The sequence below is a fragment of the Sarcophilus harrisii genome, chromosome 4 (genome assembly GCF_902635505.1).
Source record: "Sarcophilus harrisii chromosome 4, mSarHar1.11, whole genome shotgun sequence".
Lineage (NCBI taxonomy): Eukaryota > Metazoa > Chordata > Mammalia > Dasyuromorphia > Dasyuridae > Sarcophilus > Sarcophilus harrisii.
In genome coordinates, this window is record NC_045429.1 from 80256196 (window position 1) to 80282119 (window position 25924).

The 25924-nt window shown below is 31.6% G+C and overlaps 1 protein-coding gene across 3 annotated transcripts in view; it reads right to left on the reverse strand.

Annotated features, from left to right (window-relative positions):
- Positions 1-4147: 4147 nt before the first annotated feature.
- BRINP3 (BMP/retinoic acid inducible neural specific 3) overlaps positions 4148-25924 on the reverse strand; it is a 465105-nt gene continuing 443328 nt past the window's right edge. For all 3 annotated transcript variants that reach the window (XM_003767528.2, XM_031937050.1, XM_031937051.1), the window contains one exon: positions 4148-5622. In XM_003767528.2, coding sequence (XP_003767576.1) covers positions 4506-5622 — 1117 coding nt within the window. In that variant the 3' untranslated portion in view covers positions 4148-4505. The remainder of the gene's footprint in view (positions 5623-25924) is intronic.

Sequence of the window (25924 nt, forward strand, 5' to 3'; positions counted from 1 at the left end):
TTATATAGTCAGTTTGTTCCCCTTGTGGCATGATTTTCTGACAAACTAAAATAACCCAATAGCTGTAACAATCCTGAAAATTTTATCTGACCTAGAGTTCAGGTTAGGATATGTTATAAATGAAAAAAAAAATATTGTGTCCATCTTGAGTTGAGATTCATGAGTAGCTTTGCTTATGGGGAAACTCTAAAGATAATTGATAAATGTACAACTAAATTACCCTTCATTTTTTTAAGCAATGAAAGGAACTGAAAAAAGCCAGTAGAAAGATGGCATTGAGACGTGGGAGTGTGACCAATGTCAATTGTTTGAGTTGTCCTATACTTTCTATGACCATAAATGTCCTTGGAAAGTTATCACAAGTTTCAGTGACAGTATTTAGTTTTAGAAAAAAGCTTAAAGTCACGTCACTAATTAAATATTGATTTTTCTACCCACTGTTGAATATAATCAGAATATCCTACTGCATGAGAAAATACATCATTCTAGATCTGAAAACTAGTCTATATAAGGATCATTATGTAACATTTGGTCTCGATGGAAGAAACCTTAGAGATTATATAGTCCAACATCTTTTGGGGGGCATCTCTGAGAGGTTAAGGGGAAAAAAGTCCTATTTTAACCTTTCATAAACAAGTAACTAGAACATTTTCATGTTGTTATTTAGATTACCACAAAATGAAATAGCACACTGCTAATTTTTTAATAAATTTGATATTATTAAGAGTCACATGTGATAATTCATATCCCAGAATCTCTACTTCATTTTATACTAGGTGGAAAGATATGGCCCCAAATTTAAAAAAGAAAAGAAAAGATGTCTGAGGATAATAGATGAATTGGAAAATATATATTAAATAGTCAATCCTTACATAGTATAAAATAAATATGTTTTTTATCCTACATTTAGGTGCTAGCCTCAAGCACCTAATATGGGACCTGGCATGTAGCAGACATGTAATGAGTGTATGTTTGATTGAATTAGTAAATAAAATTGTGGTTAATTAAAAGCTATAATTAACAAATGGACACTAACTTTTTTTTTTAATAAAATAGAAGTTAGTGATCAACTTCCTTTATGATTTATGCTTAAATACATCAAGAAATAAAAAAGCAGGGGTAGGAAGAGGCCAGAGATCAGCTAAAAAGTAATATGGTTCTTGTTTCTGTCTCAATTATTTTTAAAGGAACCAAAAAAAGTCATGGAATTAATGGAAAAAAATATATAATCTCTTTTTTTCCCTCAGAATTACATTCCACATGTATAGAGAAATGTTATGATTTTAAAAGAGCATTTTCCACCTTTGAATGCACATACATAATGAAACTTCTATTCTGAGAAGATAATGATTATTTGTTATAAATCTAAAGATTTAGAGCTTTGGTTGTTTAGTTCTACATCCAGTGTTCCTTGTATAACCACATTAAGCTTCTCTTATGATTAAATTGAACTTGAATCTCAATTGAAAGCTGAAAAGGGCCAGTCTGTATAATTACTTATAGCGGCTATAATCTGAGATCCTATTAAGCTGAAAACCAGTCTGTGATTCTTGATATGGAAGGTACTGATACTGGAGCTGGAACATTGATAGATGTGCTGACAATAAAGGAAATTCCCTGAAGATTTTATGAATGATACTTTTATTTTAACATAACAGTGGGTCTCTGAGACAATATTAGAAAACTTGTTCAGAGAAACTAAAAAGCTAACTGTGATAATTTGGAGAATAATCTATTTTGCTAATTGTATTTTCTAAACTAGTTTCAGTATTTTTCTGATTCTATTTTCTAAGAATTTGTTGTTATAACATATTTGTAAACAAAAAACAAATAAAAAGACCCTTAAACTACTGCAGAGATGATGAATGCTTCTTAATCCTCTAGATTCTCTTCACCAGAAGAGAAGCAAGCTTTTGGTTGACATTTTTAGTTTATCAGAGATTAATGCCAAATGGACCACCTTATCCTTTTACTTAATAGGGGGTGATTCTTATTGAGTTTAAAACTCACTATAATAAGGATGAGTAATACATTGTTGATACATCTTGTATACAGTGAACTTCAATACCATATCAACAAAATAGATTACAAACTCATTGAGGGCAAAGATATTACTTTATAAATATTTTTCATAATTTGCAAGGGATTGCACTGGGCACAAAATTGATTTGTCAGGGATGTTTAAAAAAGATATTTATTGACATTGAGGGAAATAATTTTAATTTTCTTTTGATTTATTATACCTAAGAATGCCCCATTAGCACAACTCTAAATTAAAAATTTATCAATTAGGTCTCTCTTACAATGCATCAAAACTTTAGTTTCTGAAGAACAGTTTTGTGAAAGAAAGAATGCAATTTTAAATATATGGGTGTTGTTAAGTGCAATGAATTGCTTAAGCCATTTTGAAATTGAAATATTTTAACATCACTTCTTTTTAGATATATATTTTATACTTAATGGAATCAAGTTATCTTGCAAATTGCAGATTGTGTCTCTACACGGTCATTCATTCAACTTCGGTATATTGAGAGTATGTTGTGGAAGAAGCACAATGTTGCACCAAGAGTCAAGAAAAAATGAATAGCTCTACCATATGTGACTAAAGGTTCTTTAATTTCTCATAGCTTAAGTTGCCTCACATGTAAAAAGGGAGATAATACTTTTTAGTAACATTACCATCTTACATGTCATTAATGGGGGTCAAATGAGATAAATGGCATATAAATCTTTCAAACCTACTCCTTTACATAGATTTTACTTGTTATCAGGCAGTGGAACTAATAGCACTCAATATTTGTTTTATGCAATACTATTTTAAAAATTTGTTGATTTGATATTTTACTTTATTTTTATTTTCTTCAGAATGCAGATGTCAACATGATTTCATTTTGGGCCATTATTGAGGGAAGTTTCTTCTCTTGACTGATTCAAGAAAGTAGGAATTATTACCTTATTTTTCTTTCTATCTTAAAGTAAGAGAAGCAAGTGGTTTAAGCATTTCCTTATAAATATTAATTAGCTACTTTGTGATTTTAAAAAAATTTTCCCAATTCTGTCTGATTTGGACCAATAATGAAAGAAGATAGATTGGTACTGAGTGCCATTTATGACCGGAGAAAAGGAGCTGAACTAGATAGTACTTATTATTAATTGTAAGAGTGATTCTGGTACCATTAGACTAAAAAAAAAAAGATATCTCAATATCTACCATAAACAATGAAATAGTGTATGTTTTATGTAACTGTGGACTTAATTTTAAAAACCTAATTAAATCTACCAAAACATGCTTTCCAAATTATATGTATGAATAATTTATTTACTTTTCATATTAGGAACTTAGGTGAAAATCAGTGATGTAATGAAAGGATCAGCTCATCATAAGGTGTTCAAAAGTTATTGGATTTTTTTTTTTTTTTTTTTTTAGCAATGATAGTTTTAAGAAGGTGGGGATATACTCATTCATTACTCTGAATTTTTTCTCCAGAATTATATAATTAAATATTTATGTTTTGCTAACAATTTACAACATATGAGTGTTAGTTTCATTATTATATTATTGTCAGAATGTGATTGAGCAGGAGGTACTCATTAAATACCATTTGAATCAAATTGAAAATGTCTAATGTTACTAGAAGTTTCAAAGTAAATTACGAAGATAATTGCTAAGGAAATAAATTTTTCACCTATATGCTCTGATTATAATCTCGGTGACTTTTTTGTCTTCTTTTTTGCATATTTATTTAAGAAGAAATAATCCAATTTCTAAAACAGGTAGTGATTTTGATTTGAGAAATGTCACATTAACTAGATTGGAGATAGCATGTCTCTAGGAAGAGTTTACAAATTTGAATGATAGAGACACAATTCTACCTTTATACCATTAACAATGAAAATATTACTGAAGAATACTGCCTTTTACCAATGCTTGGGTTTTCCTTAAAGACTATAGGAGAGAGAATCCAGTTTTCATGAAACAAGGGATCTTTCCAGTATTTTCATTAAAAAAAAATCCAACAACAAAACAAAACAAAACAAAACAAAACCAAAAACAAAAAAAATCTATGCATTTTCCCCAGTGTCTAACAAAGTTATTTCAAAATAGAAGTCATTTTATAGAAGAAAAAGAAAAGGAATCCCACAGCACTTCTTTTTAATAACTGTTCAGCTACAAAATTTTATTGGTATCCTTTTATGTTCCCTCTAGAGGATGTAATGCACAAAAGCATTGCCACGGAACATATAAAATTACAAATGAAATTTATTGTAAAAAGTAGAATGTCTTCTAGACTGGTGTCAGTATTTATTTCATTCATAAACCAAAACTGTAGGTATAATATATTCATTGTCAGCAAGTTCATGTGTAAATTGCCATCCAACGGTATTGACTGATATAAGACAGATATTGAAAAGACAATTTAAATTTACTCTTCCAAACATAAACTGTTCCACAAAAGCACTGTAAAAACTCCTTCAAGGTTTTGGGTTGTGCTTGACATTTATGGTTAACTACATAATTTGGTTGTGTCATAATCCATTGTGTTTGGCAATTTGGAGTTAAAGGCCTGCAAAGCAGATTGAATTCTCACCACCTCACTAGTCGACAACTTGAGTCTATGACGGAGCAAGCAAGAGAAAAGGTCAAGACGACGCTGACCAGGTGGGGAGAGTTTATTTACACGGTCCCTTATCTCAAGCAGCTGCAAAAGTGCTGAGTCCTGGGATCCCTGAGTATAGGGGTAGTCCAGCTGCAAAATCAAATCCCGAATTGCTTCAGGGTCAAAATGCATGCTGTAGCCAAATACTTGAATGTTGTTGATTTTCATGTAGCCCAGGTTCCGGGAAGGGTCAATAAACTCCAGTGGTTCATAGTAGATGCTTTCATTGCCATTTGGACCATTTGACTTGATGCGACTCCTCAAGTAGATATGTACTGTTTCAAAAAAAGTCTTCCACTTGTTGCCCAGCGTTAGCGTCCAGTTATAACACTGAAGTGGCAAGTCCAACTTAGTCCGCTCCCAGTCTGGGAAGCTGTTTTCATTCACAGGCATAAACCAACTCTCAGAGTGGCTGCCTCCAAAGGGATTGACATAAACAGCCAAAACTGGCTCCAAGGTGCTATTTTTAGTTAAGCAAATCTGCAAGGAAAGACCCAAAATCATGTGAACAAGGCTTGCTTTGTACTTGTTGCTCTTCAAGGTAAGGAGCATTCGCTTGCGCCAGGAAGGATCAAACCAGCTATTGAGACGCATATCATTACTGATGAAAATGGCATGGACTTCAATTCTCCGGTCAGTTTTCTGCAATAGATATTTCATTTCCAGATCCTGCAGGTCAGTCTCAAAACCAATATAGTGCTCTGTGGATTCTGCCACTTCTGGTTTACAAAGCCCTTGACTCAGCATATATCCAGTATTACAATTTCCACAGCGTGTACGATTATCAGGAGCACAGGTCAAACATGAAGAACCATCTCCCACAATGCAGGGGAGGAACCCATGGCAGGCAACCTGGTCATTGGGGCAAGTACAAGAGTGGGTTTCTTCAGAAAAACTTCCCAAAAGACCATTTTCATTGCAGTACAGAAAGGATTGGATACGAGTTAGCCAGTAGGTTGAAGATCTAGGTAAAAAACAAAATGAAAGCACAAAGAAAACATAATTACAAAGAGATAAGCTTGTCCAAATATACCGAAACAATAATGAATTCCACTTCATAGTATGATCTAGATCTCAAAATAATCTATATAAAGCTCTTTAGGTTATATATCTTTAGTTCATTAAACTAATAATTATAGACTTTTCATTGTGGTTTTTTTAAAAAAAAAGATAAAAAGAAACTTGTAGCTCACATTAGATTGTATAATACATATAACAGTCCACAAAGATAGATGCATTTGAATCAAGCCTGAAGTAGTTTTTCTGAAAACATCCACTTTTAAAGAAATATCAGAAATCACCTCCTAGTATTATAGTATAACCAGTTAACCTGCAACCTGATATTCAAAATGATTATGCCAATGAAAGATCAAAGAATTACTGTGAAATGAAAAGCTGAGATATAAATATAGCTTTTGTATCAAACAAAATGTCTGCAGTAGACAAGGCAAATAAATAAATGCTTACTTTCCATTCACTCAAATTCAGCATCAGGAGGGATTAATGTAGGAGAAATCATGAATAGAAAGCAGAAATGATAAAGAAAAAGGAAAGGAGGAAAGGAATGCATAATATATGCTCAAAAAGTTATCAAACTGTGCATACCCTTTGATCCAGCAGTGTTACTACTGAGCTTATATCCCAAAGAGATCATAAAGAAGGGAAAGAGACCTGTATGTGCATGAATGTTTGTGGCAGCCCTATTTGTAGTGGCTAGAAACTGGAAACTGAGTGGATGCCCATCAATTGGAGAATGACTGAATAAATTGTGTTATATGAATATTATGGAATATTATTGTTTTGTAAGAAATGACCAGCAGGATGATTTCAGAAAGGCCTGGAGAGACTTGCACGAACTGATGCTGAGTGAAATGAGCAGGGCCAGGAGATCATTATATACTTCAACAACAATACTATATGATGAGCAATTCTGAGGGACCTGGCCAAGCTCAGCAATGAGATGACCCAAATCAGTTCCAGTGGAGCAGTAATGAACTCAACCAGCTATGCCCAGCAAAAGAACTCTGGGAGATGACTAAAAACCATTACATTGAATTCCCAATCCTTATATTTTTACCCACCTGCATTTTTGATTTCCCTCACAGGCTAACTGTACAATATTGCAAAGTCAGATTCTTTTTGTACAGCAAAATAAAGGTTTGGTCATGTATACTTATTGTGTATTTAATTTATATTTTAATATAGTTAACATCTACTGGTAAAAAAAAAAAAGGAATGTATAATATACATTTACTATCAATGTATTTAAATCTTAGGATTTTATTTGCCTTAAAAAAGAGGAATGAATATCACCTTAAGTGGTACACTTTTATTAAATATATTTAATTCTTTGAAAGCTTTAAAATAATAATTTCTCTCTCAGTTGTCCATTAGGGGAAGAGTAGACAGAGTATAAAAATATTATTTAGAAGGCTCAAGGGAATACTCCATACATTTGGCTTGAGTTTTGAAGATGTTTTTTCTTTATTCTTTGTAGCTAAATACTGTAAAAATCAAGTTACTCATGATGCCAATCTAAGAATTAAATAATCAATTAGATAATAATTATTTCCCCTAGTATTTTAAAATGTGACTCTTATTCAGGTGTCTGAGAATAGGATTAATTACAATATTTTCAAAAATGTTATTCTGTAGCATTTGATGTACAATGTAATTAAGTTTTCCCCAATGCAATCTCTGTTCAATCCTTTACGGTAATATTGAAATTAAAAAAATAATAATTTTTTTAGAAAGCTATTGAAATAAACTGATGTGTATGCTTTCATATTATTTAAAATGATAATTTGTGAACATCAAAGCCAACTCTTGGGCTGTTTGTTGACATTATACAACTTTAAGTTATTAGCACAGTATTTGGCATATACTAAGCACTGTGTAAAAGTTAACTATCATAATTATTAAGCAATGATAATATCTATGTTTTCTTATCCCAGATTCCTTTAATCAATACATTTTTATTTGAGGCTATATCCATTAATAATTAATCATGTGATCCTTTTATAAGTAATCTTTTAAAATATTTCATATTTCAAATATTCAATTATTTTCATGCCTGAAATAATTTTAAGAAAGAAATATAAATCTAGATTTCCCCTAAATTATAAAGTGGCTCACCAAAAGTAGAATTATCCTTCCATGATACAAAGTCAAAAACTGTAAAAGACTAATCTTAGCAACTTCCTTTAGGATATTTTCCATATATCATATAGTATTTACATCTGCTTAACTCACTAGGTAATGTATGAATCTAAAGTCACTGGTCTAATGAATTGAGAGACACCTCACTTTGTCTATATACACAGAATCAAAATCTCCAGATTTGTAAGGGACTTTAGAGATTATCTAGTTACACAGAAAAGTCCCTAGTATAAAGGTTAGGAGTCTCATTTGATTATTTCAGCTAAGTGAAATTATTTCTTGACTTCATGAAAAGGAAAATACTTAGTTAATGGTCAAAGAACAATTTGATTTTGTCTTAATTTTTTTTTTCATTTCTCATGAAAGAAATTTTTGCTTGCCCCAATATGATTTTCACAGAGTTCAATTTTTGAGTAAATTTTACCATAGTTAAATATGAAGGATAAATTTGTTTTTGGCTTTTCCTCCTCTCAGCTATTCCATTATATATCTCTAGTTTCACTTCTCCCAGGTATTCTTGTAGTCCAACATTGAAAACAGTCATTTCTCTGAAGTTCAATTTGTAATATTTTGGAGTTACTCTCTTATCTGATTTTACTCACTGGGCTTTTCTCAAAGCATTTTCTTTTGTTTACTCATATATCCAATTTTAGTTTCTATACAATATATGCTTGTGTCAAACTCTGCTTCCATACTACTTGATAGCATAGATAAGCCTTGATCTGAATGAATTCAATGAATAAAACCTTCCTTCTTCAGGAATTGTCTGGCATTCTATAGTGGCAATATGATACAGCAGGAAGGAAGGAAGGAAGGAAGGAAGGAAGAAAGGAAGGAACGAAGGAAGAAAGGGAGGAAGGAAGGGAGGAAGAAAGAAAGAAAGAAAGAAAGAAAGAAAGAAAGAAAGAAAGAAAGAAAGAAAGAAAGAAAGAAAGAAAGAAAGAAAGAAAGAAAGAAAGAAAGAAAGGAAGGAAGAAAGGAAGGAAGAAAGAGAAAAAAGTGAGAGAGAAAGAAAGAAAGAAAGAGAAACAAAGTGAGAAAGAAAGAAAGAAAGTGAGAGAGAAAGAAAGAAAGAAAGAGAAACAAAGTGAGAAAGAAAGAAAGAAAGTGAGAGAGAAAGAAAGAAAGAAAGAGAAAGTAAGTGAAAGAGAAAGAAAGAGAAAGAAAGAAAGAGAAAGGAAAGAAAGAGAGAAGAGAGAAAGAGAGAAGAGAGAAAGAGAGGGAGGGAGGAAGAAAGAAAAGAAAGAGAGGGAAGGAGGGAGGGAGGAAGGAAGAAAAGAAGGAAGGAAAGAAAGAAGGAAGGATGGAAAGAAGAAATCCCATTATCTTGGGTTGAATAAAGTTCCCTATGTTTTTGGTTTTGTCTTCCCCACCCCCTCTATAGACTCTGAAGTACTATCTTGAGTTCTGGGTAACATATTTTAAAATGATATTGATAAATTGGTAATGTAAAGCAATGCAACTACTATGATAAAAGTGGAAATTCTCTTTAAAAAAAAACACAGGTTAAATGAAGCAATTATATTTAAGCACTGGCAAAGTAAATACAAGCAGGAAGAAAAGAAAAGTCTCAATCCTCAAGAAACCTATACTCTAATAGAGGAACACAATACAAGAGAAAGCTGGAAAGAGGGTGGGGCTCCCTATACCACTGACATTTGAAAAGTGTGCAGTGCAGCCTAGAGAGGAATGAAGTGCTAAGAATAATAAATTGGAGAAATGTGATTTAGGTTTAATATAATGAAAAAAACATTTAAGCTAAATCTGCCCTAGAGGAAAATAAAATCCATTCTTTATTTTTTTTAAAGGAGGAGGGATATGCTTTATGCCATTAAAATAGATCATTGAATTTTTTTTCTCCAAATTTAATTTTGTTAAGCATAAGAACAAAGTATGAAAAATATTTTAAATGATATATACTGATAATGATTAACTTTGAAATCAGAGAGGAAAAGCAGTTGAGGGATGATGAAAGGAAAAGCAAAAGATTATGATTATTTTTAACTTCTGTCTTCACAAAATGTTCAATTATGTATACAAAATATAATAATCATATGAAAAAGTAGGAAGCAACATTTTCAAAGGAATAATTTAGATGTTCCAATAATGTTGATGTCTCAATTGTCTTTAAAAAAAAAGAAAAAATACACTCTCTGTGTATTATATTTGCTCACATCTATATATTGCACAAGTGTTTTTTTCCACAGGCTTTATTCAGAAAAAGACAGCTCTGTGTTCATTGTATAATTTATATCATTGTACTCCAAAATAGCTTGCATTATTTCATGGTGATCCTTTTAAAATCATACAATAATTCCAAGAAAAACAACTAGTATTCATTTTTTAAAACAAAGTAAAAACCTAGAAATGTAACAGTTCACAATGCAGTTCTTCAGCATGTAGATAACATGACAATTACCTCCTATAATCTCTTCCAGCCATTAAGTTCTTTCAGAGGCACTGGAAATAGTCCCTCATTACAACTTTCCAAAACCTTTATTACTCTCCAAAATCTATGTAATCCATGTCAGCACTCTAAAACCCATAGAATATAATTTCAAGACCTTTTTGGAGGTTAAATACCTTTTTAGGATAAATCGTTTTCTTTTAGCCTTCACAGATTTGGTCTTCTCTGACCTTAATAGTTTAAACTAAACATGACATTGGAATTCGTCATTTACAACTAATTATAAGAGCATGAGGTGCTTATTATTGCTGAGGATAATTGCAAATATTATTTAGTCTGTCTCTCTCTCTCTCTCTCTCTCTCTCTCTCTCTCTCTCTCTCTCTCTCTCGTCTGTTTATTTTAAGCCATGACAGAATTACCTTCACAGTAGTTTCTTTTTGAAAACCCAGTTTCCTGTTAATAATGCTCCTACCCAATGTAATGATGTATCAGTTTTAAATTGGCACCCTTCTTTGTTCTTTCCTTCAGGGATCTCAGCCTCCTGACCTATCATTATTGAATTTCAGGAAATTAAAGAGTATTCTTTTTTGTCCCTTTGCTTTACTCAAAATCTTACTTATTCTTCTCATTCCCTACTCTTTATTCCAAGAACCTTTTCTGCTGTGAATCATCTATGGCTTTTAATTTTCAAATATAATAAAATGCCTAGCAAAGAATCAAAGATAGGATGAGTTAGTTAAAATTTTTAATTTTACTTTTAAGGTTATACAAATTAGAAACCAGGTATATCAAAAAAAAAATTGTTTTGTGTGTTCTTTTCTTAATTTCCAGGATTGCAAAACTGATTAAATAGTAATGATTTTATACCTATATTGATTTTAGTGGTGAATTTCAAATAAATTAAGAAAAACAAAGGACATTAGAAGAAATGGATAAATATTAATAGAAGAAAAAAAAATAAAATGGAGAGGAAAAAACAGGAAAAACCTGGAATTATATTTATAGTTAAAAGGCTTATGGAACAGAGATTTATGGTAAAATTATGTCCAGTAATAATTCCAGATCAGTTAGTTATGAAGAAATGACTATATAATTTTTAAATGGCTATCTGGTTATCGTGGAAAAAAAAAGAAAACAATGATTTGCTACTTTATAATTCTGCCCATAATATGGAGAATACAGAAAGCTATTTTGCACTTGAATAAAAAAGTAAAAAACTTTCCAATATGGAATAGACATGAAGTAAAAGATATAACTAAAATTGGATCCTAACTTACAACATGCAAAATACAAGTTGGATTGATTGAATCAAGAAGATGAATAAGCAATAAATAAATAAAGGAATGAATGAATGAATAAACCAAAATGTTTTCAGTATGGGAAGAATAGTTTCAGCATTGTTGAAATAAATCAGCATTCTCTTTCTCTGTCCTCTTTTTCTTTTTTAAACACTAGTTTTATTTTTCTTACAAACAATTAGAAAATACTCGGATATTTTAAGGATTTGTAAAATTTAAAATTCTAATACAAATAATACCTTATACATTTAATTGGGTGGAGCTTGGAGGTGCTGTGACTGAAAATATCCACAGAAGAGATAAAGAAAGGAGGCAGCTAACTTAGTGCTGGACTTGCCAAGTTCAAATTCAGCCTCAGAAAGATAGCATGTAACAGTGGACTTTAAAGACTGAGGAAACTTCTCTTTTACTTTTTGATGTGTAACCAAGATTTGTAAATGAACTTGAGATTCAGGTTCCTTGTCCACAAAGTGGTGCTAATATCTTTAGTAACCTAGGTCATGGGGAAGCTAGGTGACACAGTGGATAGTGTGGGATCTAGTGTCAGGAAGACTAAGAGTTCAAGCAACTGTGTGGCCTCTGGTCAAGTAACTTAATTAACCTGTTTGCCTAAATTATCTCATCTATAAAATGAGCTGGAGAAGGAAATGGCAAATTACTTAGGTATATTTGTTAAGAAACCTGAAAATGGAATCAAAGTGCTCCATGAAACTAGATATGCTAGATACAGGTTAGTTATTATTTCCTTTATCAGATCCATGTTAGAAACCTTCCGACCTTGGTAGGACCTTAAAAGTTCATACCCTAATAAAAGAGCTTTAGAAAAATCCATGTACACCATTCCATCATCTTAAGGCAATGGAGTGGGACTTCAGTCGAGGCTTAAAGATTGTTTTCATAAAAGAATCAATAAGAATGTAAGCACTATGAGATCAAGAAGTCTTGCATTCTTTATAATTGTCTTCTTGGCACGTAGCACAATATCCAGCACCTTTTAAGTGGTTATCAAGTGTTAGTTGATTGAATGACAAAAGAACATAATATAAATACTGTCTATGTCTATATACTTGTTTATAGCTGGAAGGGATCTTAGAGAACTTCTTTATATTTCAACTATCTCATTCTACACATAAGATTGTATCATAGAGACTATAACTGAGTTGCCTAAAATCACAATGGTAGTAAGAGTCAGATTTCAAATTGAGGTCCTGTGATACCAAACAATGCTCCTTCTACTATGTCACACTGCCTCTCCCTGTACCATGTTGCATCATCAATACTATTTGATAAATATATACATATATATATATATATATATATACACACACACACACACACACACACACACACTTTTTTTTATTTGAGAAATTTCAACAGTAGTTAAGGAGAATAATACAATATTGATGGTACTCTATAGATATTATTTTCACTTTTAAAGAGGTTAATAACTTGCAACTTTTAAAAATGTTTGAGACAATAGTCAAGCAAGAGAAAGCCAATCTGTGTTGTGATCTGGGATAAGATACTGGGGGAGAGGGGTCTTGGGGCAAAACATTCTCAGGAAAATGAGAAAGTTTCTATATTGCTCAAGGTATAGAAAATGTGAGTTTTGCTGAGCATTTTAACCTGGAGGAGGAGAATCTCTTCTAAGTAGATGATCTGTCAAAATATCAAGGGACAACCTCTGATGAAGTTTCTTAATTAGGTATTATTACAAAGAAATAAAAGATGCAATCCTTATTTTCTATATGGAGACCCAAAACTTAAAAATGTGAAAGGTTAATTAACAAAAATAATAAAAGAAATAGTAAATGCAATAAATCATCATTTAAAAAAAAAGATGTTGCAAAGTGGCTCATGATTGATTGCTAAATTAGCAATTGTATATATTAAAAGTGTGATTAGATTTTGGAAGGAGAAGAAAGCTGTTCCTATGTTAGGATTTGATAATGATCTTAAAGTTTGGGTAGAGTTTTAGATTGATTGGAGGGAAAGCTGTGGGAGCAGCTCAGGGAAAATGATATGCTTTCTTGGCAAATATATTTAGTAAATACCAATCTAACAAATTGGGTGTGCTAATTATGTTATTTTATTGGTTATTTATTAATAATAATCTCAAAGGTTAATTCCAAATCCTAGAATTCCATCCTTCTATTATAATTAGATTTAAAAGTTTTTATGTAAATAACTGTGATTGAAAGATTTAGGAAATCCTTTTCACAAAAGGGCCATGGAACTAAAATGAATTTATGTCCTGGGGGATCTGAGGGAATCAGAATCTTCTCATACCAGAGGGTCTATTTCATTTTATTCCAAAGCCCTGGGGAAATTCTCTTAAAGTTTTCATTGGGCTCATATCTATAGTTTTCCAAAATAAAATCAACAGGGTCCCCTCTAGAAAGGTATCAATGATTAAGTTTAAGACATACATAGATAGAAAAATATAATGATATACATATCTAGGGATTGAGATATACACATAGAGATGGAGAGTAAATTAGGTATAAGACAGCTATTTTCACAAAAGTCCCTGTTCTTGAGAAGCTTACATAATAAGCTAGATAACATAAACACATATAAGGTTGTATGAAATACATACAAAATGAATACATGGAAATTTTAGGGGAAAGAGCATTAAAAGCTTAAGAGAATAGGAAATGCTTCCCACAGAGGATTGCATTTATGATAAATTTTTAAGGAATCTAAAGATTTTTAAGAGTCAAAGATGTGAAAAAGTACATTCTAGGCAAGAGGGGAGAACAAGTACAAAGACACAGAGATAGGATAAGGAATGCCCTGTGTATGGAAGAACAAGTAGGCTATTATGGGTGAAATGAAACTATGTGGTGGGGAATAATGCTAAGATTATTGGATATTTGGTAAGGAACCAACATGAAACAGGAAAACCAATTAGGAATCAATTGTAATAGTCCTGCTGAGTAGACATGAAAGAGGGTAATCAAATATGAGTGAATAAAAGGGAAATGCACACGAAGTTGATAACTTTATAGATAGACATTTTAGTTGAAACCATATTGCAGAGGATTTAGCAGAGGTGAATGAGAGAAGATGCTTTGCCACCAAGTATAGTTATTTTTGTTTTTGTTTTTGTTTTTGTTTTTAAGACAATATCTTTCCATTTTGCCCAGGTAAAAAGTATAGTGGTAACTTTTGGGTCAGATCCCATTATTGACTGACATGAATGGATTTTTGCAGTTAAGTTAAGTTAGTTAAGAAAAGGAGAGAGATAGGTTATAACAATGGGAATGGTAGGATCTAGTGAAGGTTTTTATTTTTTTAAGATGAAATTTGGATAGGTTTGCCAGCAGCAGAGAAGGAAACAATAGATACAGTGAATTTGAAGGAAAAGATTGGAGGGGATGAGATGACAGGATAGTTGTGTTGGTAAATAAAAGTTTATTGCCTGGCTCTCAAGAATAAAATTCTACATTTATATATACATATATATATATATATATATATATATGTATGTATGTATCTTTAATTTTAATCTTCATTGGTAACATTTTTAATCATTTTCTTAAATCTAGACAATCAACAAAAAAATAAGTTAAATTTGATTTTAAGTATTTACTGACTTCTGGAATATAAATGGTCTCACTAAGAAATTAACAACTGGTTCTCCTAAGCCTACACAAGCTGCTTCCAATACAACAGTTGATCAGAGATACATGTAGAAGATTTGGCCTTTTCAAGGAGAAGGACCTTTTTTATCAAACTATGGAATAATTGTAGGCCATTTTGCTAAAATTGATTATGTGTTCAATCTACTTCTGGGGAGAATTGCTCTGGCTCAGTGACCATATTCCTCCTTTGGACATTCTCAAGCTTTTCAAAGTCATTTTTAAATTAATGAACTCACAGGTGAACACAGTACTCTCAAATTCACCTGTTTCACACAAAGGAATGATAATATATTCTCCTTAGAAGTCTTAGAGCAGGGTCTAGACAACCATTGGTCAACTATCTTATTGTGGTGATTTTTCTAGTTCAATACTTGCCCTACATGGCATCTGAGGTTCCTTACAGATTCTATGATGTGATGATTCAGGAACTATATATCTAAAAATGTTACATTGCTGACATATAGTAAGACTGAAACAACAAAGTATTTAAAAATTTTTCAAAAGATAAAAGGCCAGTTAATCTTTTTTTTTTAAAACAGGAATTGTGCTGAGCATTGGGAAGTTAAAGGAAGAAAAAAAAAAGTCCCTGATATCAAGAAATTCAATCTAATGGGGGAGACAATGTACAAATAATTATGTTCAAACAATTCATAAAGAGGACATATTAATTTTAATCTTAAAATAAAGGAACTAAATTTTAAAAAATACTGGGAATGTTTTCTTAAAGATGATAGTATGTTAGCTGATACATGAAGGAAGTTAGGTGAGCTAGATGACAGAGATGGCAAAGAAAAGCATTACAAACATAGATTACAGATTATCAAGAGAGAAGGATAAATCAGCATTAAGGGGAGATCAGGAAAGGTTAGTAGAAGGCAAGATTTTAATCAGGATTCAAAGGAAGTCCTGGAAGCCAAGAGGTAGACATGAGGAAGGAGAGAATTACAACTGTGGGGGTGGTCAAACAAAGTTCTGGGAGTTAAGAAGAAATGAAGCATCTTATTCAAAAAATAACAACGAGGAAGAATTTGTGTGATACTAATCAATTATAAGAAGATTGAAACTGTAGGAAGAAGTCAGGTTATAAAGGAAGGCAACAAAGACACTAGAGATTTCTAGGACAATTCTGGGTGGATCCATTATGGAGAATTTATCTAGAGAATGACATGTAACATTTACTAATTTATCATAGAATATTATAATTCAGTTTTGAAGGAAGCATCAGCAAATTTAGTGTTGGTGAAAAGTAGGAAAATGGTCATTAGCATCACTTTCCAAATTTAAGCCTTTTCAGTGCAATTGCTAAACTGATTTGTACCAGTCCTACTAGGATCCTTTGTAATACTAAATGGAACCATCTAGATGACTAGAAGGAAACCTAAACTTAATAAGGAATATGATAGTTAAAGCAACTTGTATCTAGAGAACATAAAAAAAGAAATTTCTAAACCATTAAATGTTTAGAAAAATGTACATAAGAGTTGAGGCAAAGGTATACTGAGTAGCAGCAATAGAAAGGGATTAAAAGATTGAGAACAAAAGCCTAAGAGCATCTTCTACTTTATTTTCTTTTCCTGGATTTCTGTCAGGCTGTGGTTATGTCAATTCTGGATCCTGGCTAATAGCACTTATCTCTCACCCAGCTTTAGGAAAAGTAGAATGGGATCTATGATCCAGCAGATGAGAGCAGAAAGCATCAGAGGTCTCCAAGATGCTGCACTGTAGCCAATAGTCAGAAGATGGGAACAAAGAACTGCCAAATAAAGCTATTACAATATACCCAGCTAAGAGGAATAAGAAGCAGAAAACTCCAATTTAGTAGCAAAAGGAGTTTGCCTTATGACATCACCAGAAGATGACAGAATCACTGGAGATCAGTGGTTCTCTAGCACTGGAGAGAGTATTCCTTGGTCACAGGTATTCCTTACTTGTGTTTCCTTCACACTTGTTTCCTGGTCATGCACATTGCCTATTCATATGCTTGATATCTGCCTTCACTTATGTAAACATGTGTTCCCTACCCAAAAGGTAGTATGACATCTATAAAAGAATTTATATTTGGGCTTATTTCTTATGAAATTAATTTTTTATATTCTTTGATTTAAACAACTAATTGATCTTTATCACATACATTTAGGTCAGAGCATAAACATATTTATTCTGAATTCCTTAAAATGGAGATAACTTTCTAGGAGTCTAAGGTAGGGATCAGTGGTGCATCTAGTTGCTAGAGTTAGAAGGGACCTCAAAATTGTATATCTAGCTCAATGTATACCAGAAACAATACTTGGGAAAAAATGGCAATATAATCTTTGCTTAAAGATCCCAAACTAATATCGTGATTGGAAGAGAGGGGGAAGAATGACACATTTTTTTCTAAGGCAGTCATTTTCACTGACAGCTCAGTTTGTCGGTGTTTATCACCCTACATTGAGTCCAAAATCATCTCTATCCAACTTCCATCTGTCTTTCTTGAGTTCCATTCTCTAGCATTAAGCAAGAAAATCTTGTTTAGGTAACCTAATTTCTATTTTATGTGAGAGTCTTTCAAATCCTTGAATACTATTTTCATAATAACTCTTAAAAAGTCTCTTTTCCAAGATAAACCCACCCAATTCCTTTTCCCCCTCCTGATCTTTATGAACTTGAGTTTCTTGTCTGTCACGAACTTAAGGCAATAAGATGTAATATAACACATTAAGAGTGTTATAACTGGAGTTGTTAGGAAATTTCAGCTCAAATCCTTCCTCAGATACCTATTAGCTCTTGGACATCACACAAGTCACTTCAACTCTCTCAGCTTCAATTTCTTCATCTGAATAAAGATCATAATATAATCACTTCCCTCACAGGGCTGTTGTGATCATCAAAAAGGATAATATATGTGAAGCATTTTGCAAATTGTAAAGTGCTATATACATGATAGTTATTATGCTGTTATTCTTCAACATGTATAATAGTAAATTCAGTCCAAACATATCATAATTTGTCTTTACACATCTTTGTAAATGATAAATAGTTCTATATATTTCCTTTTGAAAACTATGTAATGATTTTTAAGGGAAAACAAAATTGACTTTGTATTAACTTGATTAGGTTTATACCATTATTAACTGGAAAAAATTTCATTAAGAAACAAAGAAACCTAAAGCAATAATCAAAGGTTTTGTTTAAAGGGGTTTCAAAAAACATGGAGAAACCTAATTAAGATTATGATGCTTGGTTATATAATTTGCTTTGAGTAAAAATTCTTGGAGGATTTTTCTCTAAATTCTTTTTCATTTATGCTTATTTAACAATTAAAGCTAAACATCAGATTCACATGAAGTTGTGAATCTTATATTAGCATCAGCTTGTGAAGTAATAGGAAAGTTAGATGTTTCAGAATTCTGAGGCTTATATATTTATATAAGTATATATCTTATATTCTTAATTAATAACATATTCTCTTAAATTATCAGTTTAACTTTGAAAAAGGAAAGCTGAAGATGAAACTTATTTCTACTGAACGACTAGCATTGTTATTCAGACATATAGAATAAATGACCATTATTTATAAGCATTTGAAAGAACATCATATAGATGATTGATGAGACATTTTCTGCTTTGTGTGTGGAGGAAAGAACTAGGAGCAATGGCAGAAAATTTAGGTTCAATGCAAGGGAATTTTTTAACTCTTAGAACAATGCAAAAATGTAATGAGTGATTCTCAGATTATAGGATACTCATCACTGAAGGATTCCAAGCAGACAAGTTAATAATGTCTCTGTGCTAGCAGAGCTTGGTTTCAAATATACATCTGACTTTTACACCAAAACTTTTTTATACCACACTGTCTAGTCAATTGTCTATAGGTACATGAAGTTTTTCAGCAACCAATGCACCTACAGCCTTAATAAATTAATTACCAAATTGTGCCTCCATCAAATTGGTTTAATCTAGTTTAGTCTGTTGGTTTAATGATTTAAATAACTGGTGATGTTCTTATTAGGGGATCTTAGTACATCAAAATATTTCCTAGGGTTATTCTGTAGTAAAAACATAATGCATACATACAACAGAAATAATTTGTCTTTAGCAGTATTATTATTATTATTAATTATTATTATCATTTAGCAGTATATTTAGCAGTATATCAGGTAAGACACAATTTAAAAAAAGATGATTTCAAATTCCATAATATCTATAAATTGGAGAATTAATTCTTTAATTATTAACTCTATTAATTCCTCAATTTTTAATATTAATTAATGATAACAGTAGTCAAATTTTCCCAACTATCTCCATAAATTAATTTAACTGGGCACTTTAAAAATTGCTTTGCTTTTCTATTTTCATAAATTCTTATTCTGCAGTCATTTTAAATAAGTTTATCTTTATCCTTTCAAATTTTTGTAATTAGCTAATAGAAAATATAATAATTTTATTTTCTTCAGTTATTAATCTCTGTATCTTGTCAAACAGCAAAGTGTCATGATTTATCCTTCAGATCATTTTGAAGTTGAGAAAGAAAACTTGGGATCATCTTATTAACAAATTATTTTATTTTGTCACTTTTGGTGCAATTTTCATAGAATTGCTGGTATGATCAACAAAGCTTATCACTTTGATATGTTATTAATTTAAAATTTCTTTAGTTCTGTTAAGGGAAATAAAATGTTGTAATTTTTTTTTTTTTTACTGATCAAATACTCCAATGTGAAGTCTCTCTCTATCTCAGTAATTAAACAATCACTTAAGAGTCAACTGATGAAGTGACTATCAGAATGATTTTTTTTTTAACATTCAGATTTTAAATTACATGTGTCAGATGAATTCTGATAATTGTGTATTTGGGTGTGATTTTTAAATTCTCTTTACATCTGGTAAATAGAATACACTTGTTGCCTATAAAATGTAATGAGTTCTTATGTTTAAGCCCTATTACATTATATAATCAATAAATATATTTGATTTTTTTGACAAGATTTTAAAGAAAACTATTGGTTAGGCCTTCTTTTAAATCCCTATACCAAATATTCTTAAGTATGATGCTTCAAATGTTGAAATAATTATATATCAGCATAAAATCTCTTTCTGACTTTTTTTAGAACAAGATTATTTTTTTTTTAAAGGATTTGGAATTTGAGAACTAGTGGCTAAACATCCTTCTGATTTGCATGATCTTAAGAAAATCACCTTTATACACCTCAGCTCCTTCACCTGGAAAATGCAGAAATTAGAATAGAAGATTGCTAAAGTTCTTTTGAAATCTAAAAGTAAACAAATATATAACCAATACATGTTCCTGAGGAAAGTAGATTGGACCAGTCACTTCTTGCTCCTTTCTGAATGAAAGTGGATTCTATCAGACCCCACCTGTCTCTTCCCACTGGACTGGTTCAGGATGTGACCTTAACTTTTACTATATCCCTCTGCTCCTTATTTCTTCTCTCTCAGCCATATTGCTTGAACAATTAAGTCACTTTTAGTAGAGTAACAATATATTCAGATCCCTTTTTCTGACTGTTTATGGGGTTTAATCAGATAAAAATTATTAATAAAATTAGAAGATTTCACAACTCCCACCTAAGAAAATTACTAGCATTCAGACAAAGATTTAGTTCTCTGAAATATTTTAAATTTTCTAGATAATCCCTTGGTTTCCACTATTCCTTTTCTCTTAGCACACATTAAATATAAAGACATATAATACAAGCCTATACAACTAACCACATGTGTCTTTTAAGGTCAGCATAAAGACAACAGCTTAGATAAAAACAAATCAAGAACAAAGTTTTCTGATAGGCATACTGAGGGGAAGTTGTGGAAGGAATAAATTTTTGGAACTTCCCTTATACCTTCAACTGGAAATGACAAACTGAAGTTTTAAGTGAAAAAATTTTTGTTGTGTTATGTTTTGTTTTAAAAATAGCAGGCAAGGACCCAAAAGCATGATACCTTTTCTCTTCTATTACTTGTTACTCCTCTCTTTTTTGATGTGTCTTCTTTCCTACTCTCCTTTATTTCATCTTCTCTTTATGTCTTTCTGTCTCTTCTAGCCCATTTTTCTTTTATCCCTCTCTACACACTTCAGATTGCACACTAGTACTTGACTGCCATTTCTTTTCTTTTTTTTTTTTCCAGATCAGATATTTGCCCCAAAATGCACAGTGAAGATTCTATCTCAACCACTGCCAATGATTTTCAGATCTGGCAATTCCAGCACTTTCTTCCCATACTCTGCTGTCTCCCACACCATTTAAATTATATGGGTTCTACTCAAGCATCACAATATCTCAGATATGTCTAAGAATGATAGGGCAGAAAAACTCTGTCTCTCAGAACTAGAAATCCCAGTCACTTCCCAACCCTTTATTGCAATATATATATATATATGTGTGTGTGTGTGTAACATTTGGAAATATATTTTAATTCTTATATACATTTTGCTCATTATATGAAGGAAGAAATTCCTATCAGGAGGAAGCCAATTTGGTTAAGATTCCATGAATAAAACTTTAGTAGAGGCAAAATTTTGTAATTAACTTCACTGGGGAGGGGTTAGGAAATAGAGAAGATAAATACTAACTGGACAGTTCATATTTCCAGATGTTGACCATAAGTCACTTTTAATCAATCAACTAGTATTATTAAGTAATTGTTATGTGTCAGGCATTTTGTGCTATTTTAGAAAGGCAGAAAAAAACAACAACCCACAAACAAATAAACAAACAAAACAAAAACAAAATCAAAACAAAACAAAACAAAAACAAAAAAAAAAAACCCTGACCCAATGGAGTCAGTGTAATGGAGAAGACACCATGAAAAGAATTATATACAAACAAAATATATACTGGTTAAACTGGGAGGAGGGAAGGCACTAAGATTAAAGAGGATTGGGTAAACCTTTTGGCAAGAAGGTAAACCTTTTGGCAAGAAGGTAAAACTTTAGCTGCCATTTGAAAGAAACCAGGGAATTTTTAGAGATAGAGATGAGAGAAGGAAGAATATTCCAGGGATGATAAGAAAAATCTTGGTGGGGAAAGAAAGGCAATGAAAAATGCCTTATTTTTACATGATGTTTCCTCAGTTTGAGTAGTTTGCTGCAGTAAATCGGTATCTCCTTATGGAGTAAAAGAAAGTGTGAATTTTCTTGGAACAGGCAATAATTATAAGAATTTCTATCTTGGTATGTTGATGAGCAGCCTAACTAGGTTAAAAGATGCTTATCTTTGGTCAAATTTTCAGTAAATGATAACAAGTGATGATTTTGGGGGAGAAAGAGGGATTGCATCTCATTAAAAAGAAAAAAAATAATTACTGAGTTGTAATGAATTTCAAAAGAGAATGCCTTTATGAGGTTAAGTATCTTGTGAAATGTTAAAGATACTGAATAGGAAAAGGAAAAGATAAAGTCTACCTGCATTAGTAGTTGGACCAGGAAGAGTCATTTCATTTAATAAGCTGCTCAGTTTATCTTACTATAAAACTGAAAGGAAAGCCATAATTTTAATTCTAAAGTGTAGGTGGGGTGTGGGGAGAGCCTGGAATAACTAAAGCACAAGATGTTTTAGAATAACTTTCTAACAAATCTAAGATATTTGTATGATAAATTATACTATACCTGGGGGGAAAATAAGTTTACTAAGAAAGGCTAAATATTCTTATTTTGAGCATATCAATAGAAAAACTGTCTAGTAGTGGTTTGTTTTTCTCATAATTATTAGGAACAATGTTATATATACTAATTGTTATTGGTAGAATCATGAACAGATCTGATTGTTTTGGAGAGCAATCTGGAATTATGCTCAAACACTTATTAAACTACCTATACTTTTTGCTTTAACAATACCACTATTTGATCTATTTCCAAAGATGATTAGGAAAAAAGGCAAAGAACTTCTATATTCTAAAAGGTTTATGGCAATTCTTCTTTCTGGTGGCAATGAGCTAGAAATGACAGAGATGGCCATCAATTGGGGAACAGTTTACCAAGCTCTTGTATATGATTATGATGGAATACCATGTTATATGAAATAATGAGCTCAATGATTTTAGAAAAACATGTCACAAAAATAATGAAGAGAAAAATGAGCAGAAGATTGTACACAGTAAAAATGACTCTGAGTGAATAATTTAAGAATACTCAAATTAACTAAAAGAGACTATCTGCATTCAGAGAAAGAAATGATAAATAGATGGACATAATAACTATGCATATATGTATATAATAGAACAGATATAAACACACCTACACACATGTATATATGTATGTATAAAATAGACATATATGTATAGATAGACAGATAGATGCTTACATATTTGTCTAAAGATAACAATCTCTCAGAGCGGGAGGAGAAGGAAGAAACAAAATAAATTTACATGATAATTTTGTTGTGTATTTGAATGGAATAGCAAATTGTGAATAGCAGATATACAGTTTCATGTGTAATCATATTTTTATTGTATTATTTATGGAAAGTTTATTTTAATCAATAAATTAAAAACAGAATAAGTATAAAAATAAATAAATATAATCTATTTTGGAAAAAATTTAAATTTTAAAATGTCATATAAAGAAAGTTGTCCATATCACATGGACTCCATGTTCATTTTTGACTATATCCTCCATGTTGCTATGCATGAATCTGCAGTATTAGGAGTTTTAAGCAGGAGAAAAAAAATTAAATGAAGGTAATCTCACAAGTGGTGAGACACAGATTTGGAAAGGCATTGTGATTATTTGAGGAGGAAAATGTCAAATGCTTTCTGATTGGAGACAAAAGTCATAAAATAGGGCTTGTGTGATTACATGGGTCCTTTGGCAAGAAATCCATTGCTTCCAAGACTTTGTGCTTGTTCCAAGAAGTCCTATATTTCTAAAAGCTGTGACGACTTTTACTAACATTTTGGCATAATTGATTTGGGGTGGAACAGTAGTGATACGGTGGAAAAAAATCATTGATTTTTCAGTCAACATATCTCAATTCAAATCCTACATGTCATTTACAATCTCGTTGAGCTTGCACAAATCACTTAGCATCTTCTGACCTCAGTTTCTTTGCCTGTAAAATAAGAGACTAAACTATATCACCTAATTATCCTACTTCTAAATCCAGGTTTCTTTACTGTTCCTACTGTGTTGTTGCATAGACAATGGTTAATCAGGAGTTGAGAATAGTGATCCCCAGGAAACATTTATGGAAATGACAAACATTTAGAAATGGGTCCATGGAGTGTTTAGTAGCTAATTCAATTCCATGTTATTCGCCTGCTATTCAATTTAATGACATGCCTTTTCTGTGATGCAATTTCTGACTTAGTCTAGAAAGAAAATATAGGTACCAGCTAAAGTTTCTTTGTTTAGAAGATCAAAGATTCAGGTACCAAAAACCTAGATTTAGCTTGGGTGGGCTATGCATATTTATATTTTGGTGATAGCTATATAGTTATATTTTAGTGATTCTATTTTCATAGAAAACATGACATATTCATTTTTATTCATAATAGTTGTGGAAATTGGAAATAGTTTTTAGCAAAATGATCATCTAGTGGATAACTTCTTCATACCAAAAATAATGATCTCAAGAGGTGAGCCAAGACCCTTGGCCAGCATACTTCCAATAGCCTTACATTTACCCAGCACCTTTCTCATGATAGCACAAGTATTAAAATGTCCCTTTGTTGATAGCAACTAGATGGCATGGCAGAGAGATAGTGTTGGACCTGGAGTTAGGAAGACAAATTAAATTCCACCTCAGACACTTACTAACTATGTGACACAGGGCAGATAACATAACCTTGTTTGCCTCAGTTTTCTGATCTGTAAAATTAACTGGAAAAGGAAATGAAAATCCACTCTAGTATTTTTGACAAGAAAATCCCTGTGAGATTAGGAAGGGTGAGACATAACTGAAGTGACTGAACAAAAAAAAAGGCATTAAAGTTGAAAAAAACTGAAGCTTGTACTGGTTCAAGGTTTTGAATTAACTTGCATAACTAGATGATGTCAGAGCTGGAACTTCAATTCATAGCTTCTGATTCCAAGTCCAACAATATTTACTTTATTCTATACAATATAGAATTTTTTTTACAAAATCATTTGATATTACTTATATTAATAAAAATCTTTGAGGCAATATCTGAATATTGCATGTAAATAAAAAATTGAGCAATAAAACCATTCCCTTTTATAAAGTCTTCTTTGAATAAGGAGGCATAATGATACAACATTTAATACCTGTTTCTGTATCTATTTATTGTACCCCTTTTGCCAAAGGTTTGTGACGCATTTTGATTCACTGGTAAGTTACAGTATATTGGTATTGTCATATCATATTTTTCCTCACAATTTAAACATAAAATATATGAAGATGCAGAAAATGAATTTGAGGTTAACAGCCTGATGAAAATGATGGATGACCTTAAATGACTATGCAAAATCTATTCTGAAGGGCTAAAATTTAGAAGACTGTTTTTGTTTGTTTTTTTTAAAACAAACTTGCAATTTCATAGAACTTCACTCAAAATAAAATTAAGTAGCCATATATACAAGTATGTGCAAATAAACACGTACACATATGCATATACACACATACATATATGCCATCTTACTGGAAGGAAATGGATCTCGGATGGTATCATTAATCTGAATAAACTCTGACATATAGGGTTCAAACACTACATTACACATTAGCACATTCTATTAATTGGCAGAAGAAGTTTTTGTCTTTTTTGAAACTTAATCTGAAAAAGGAAAATGTGATTAATTT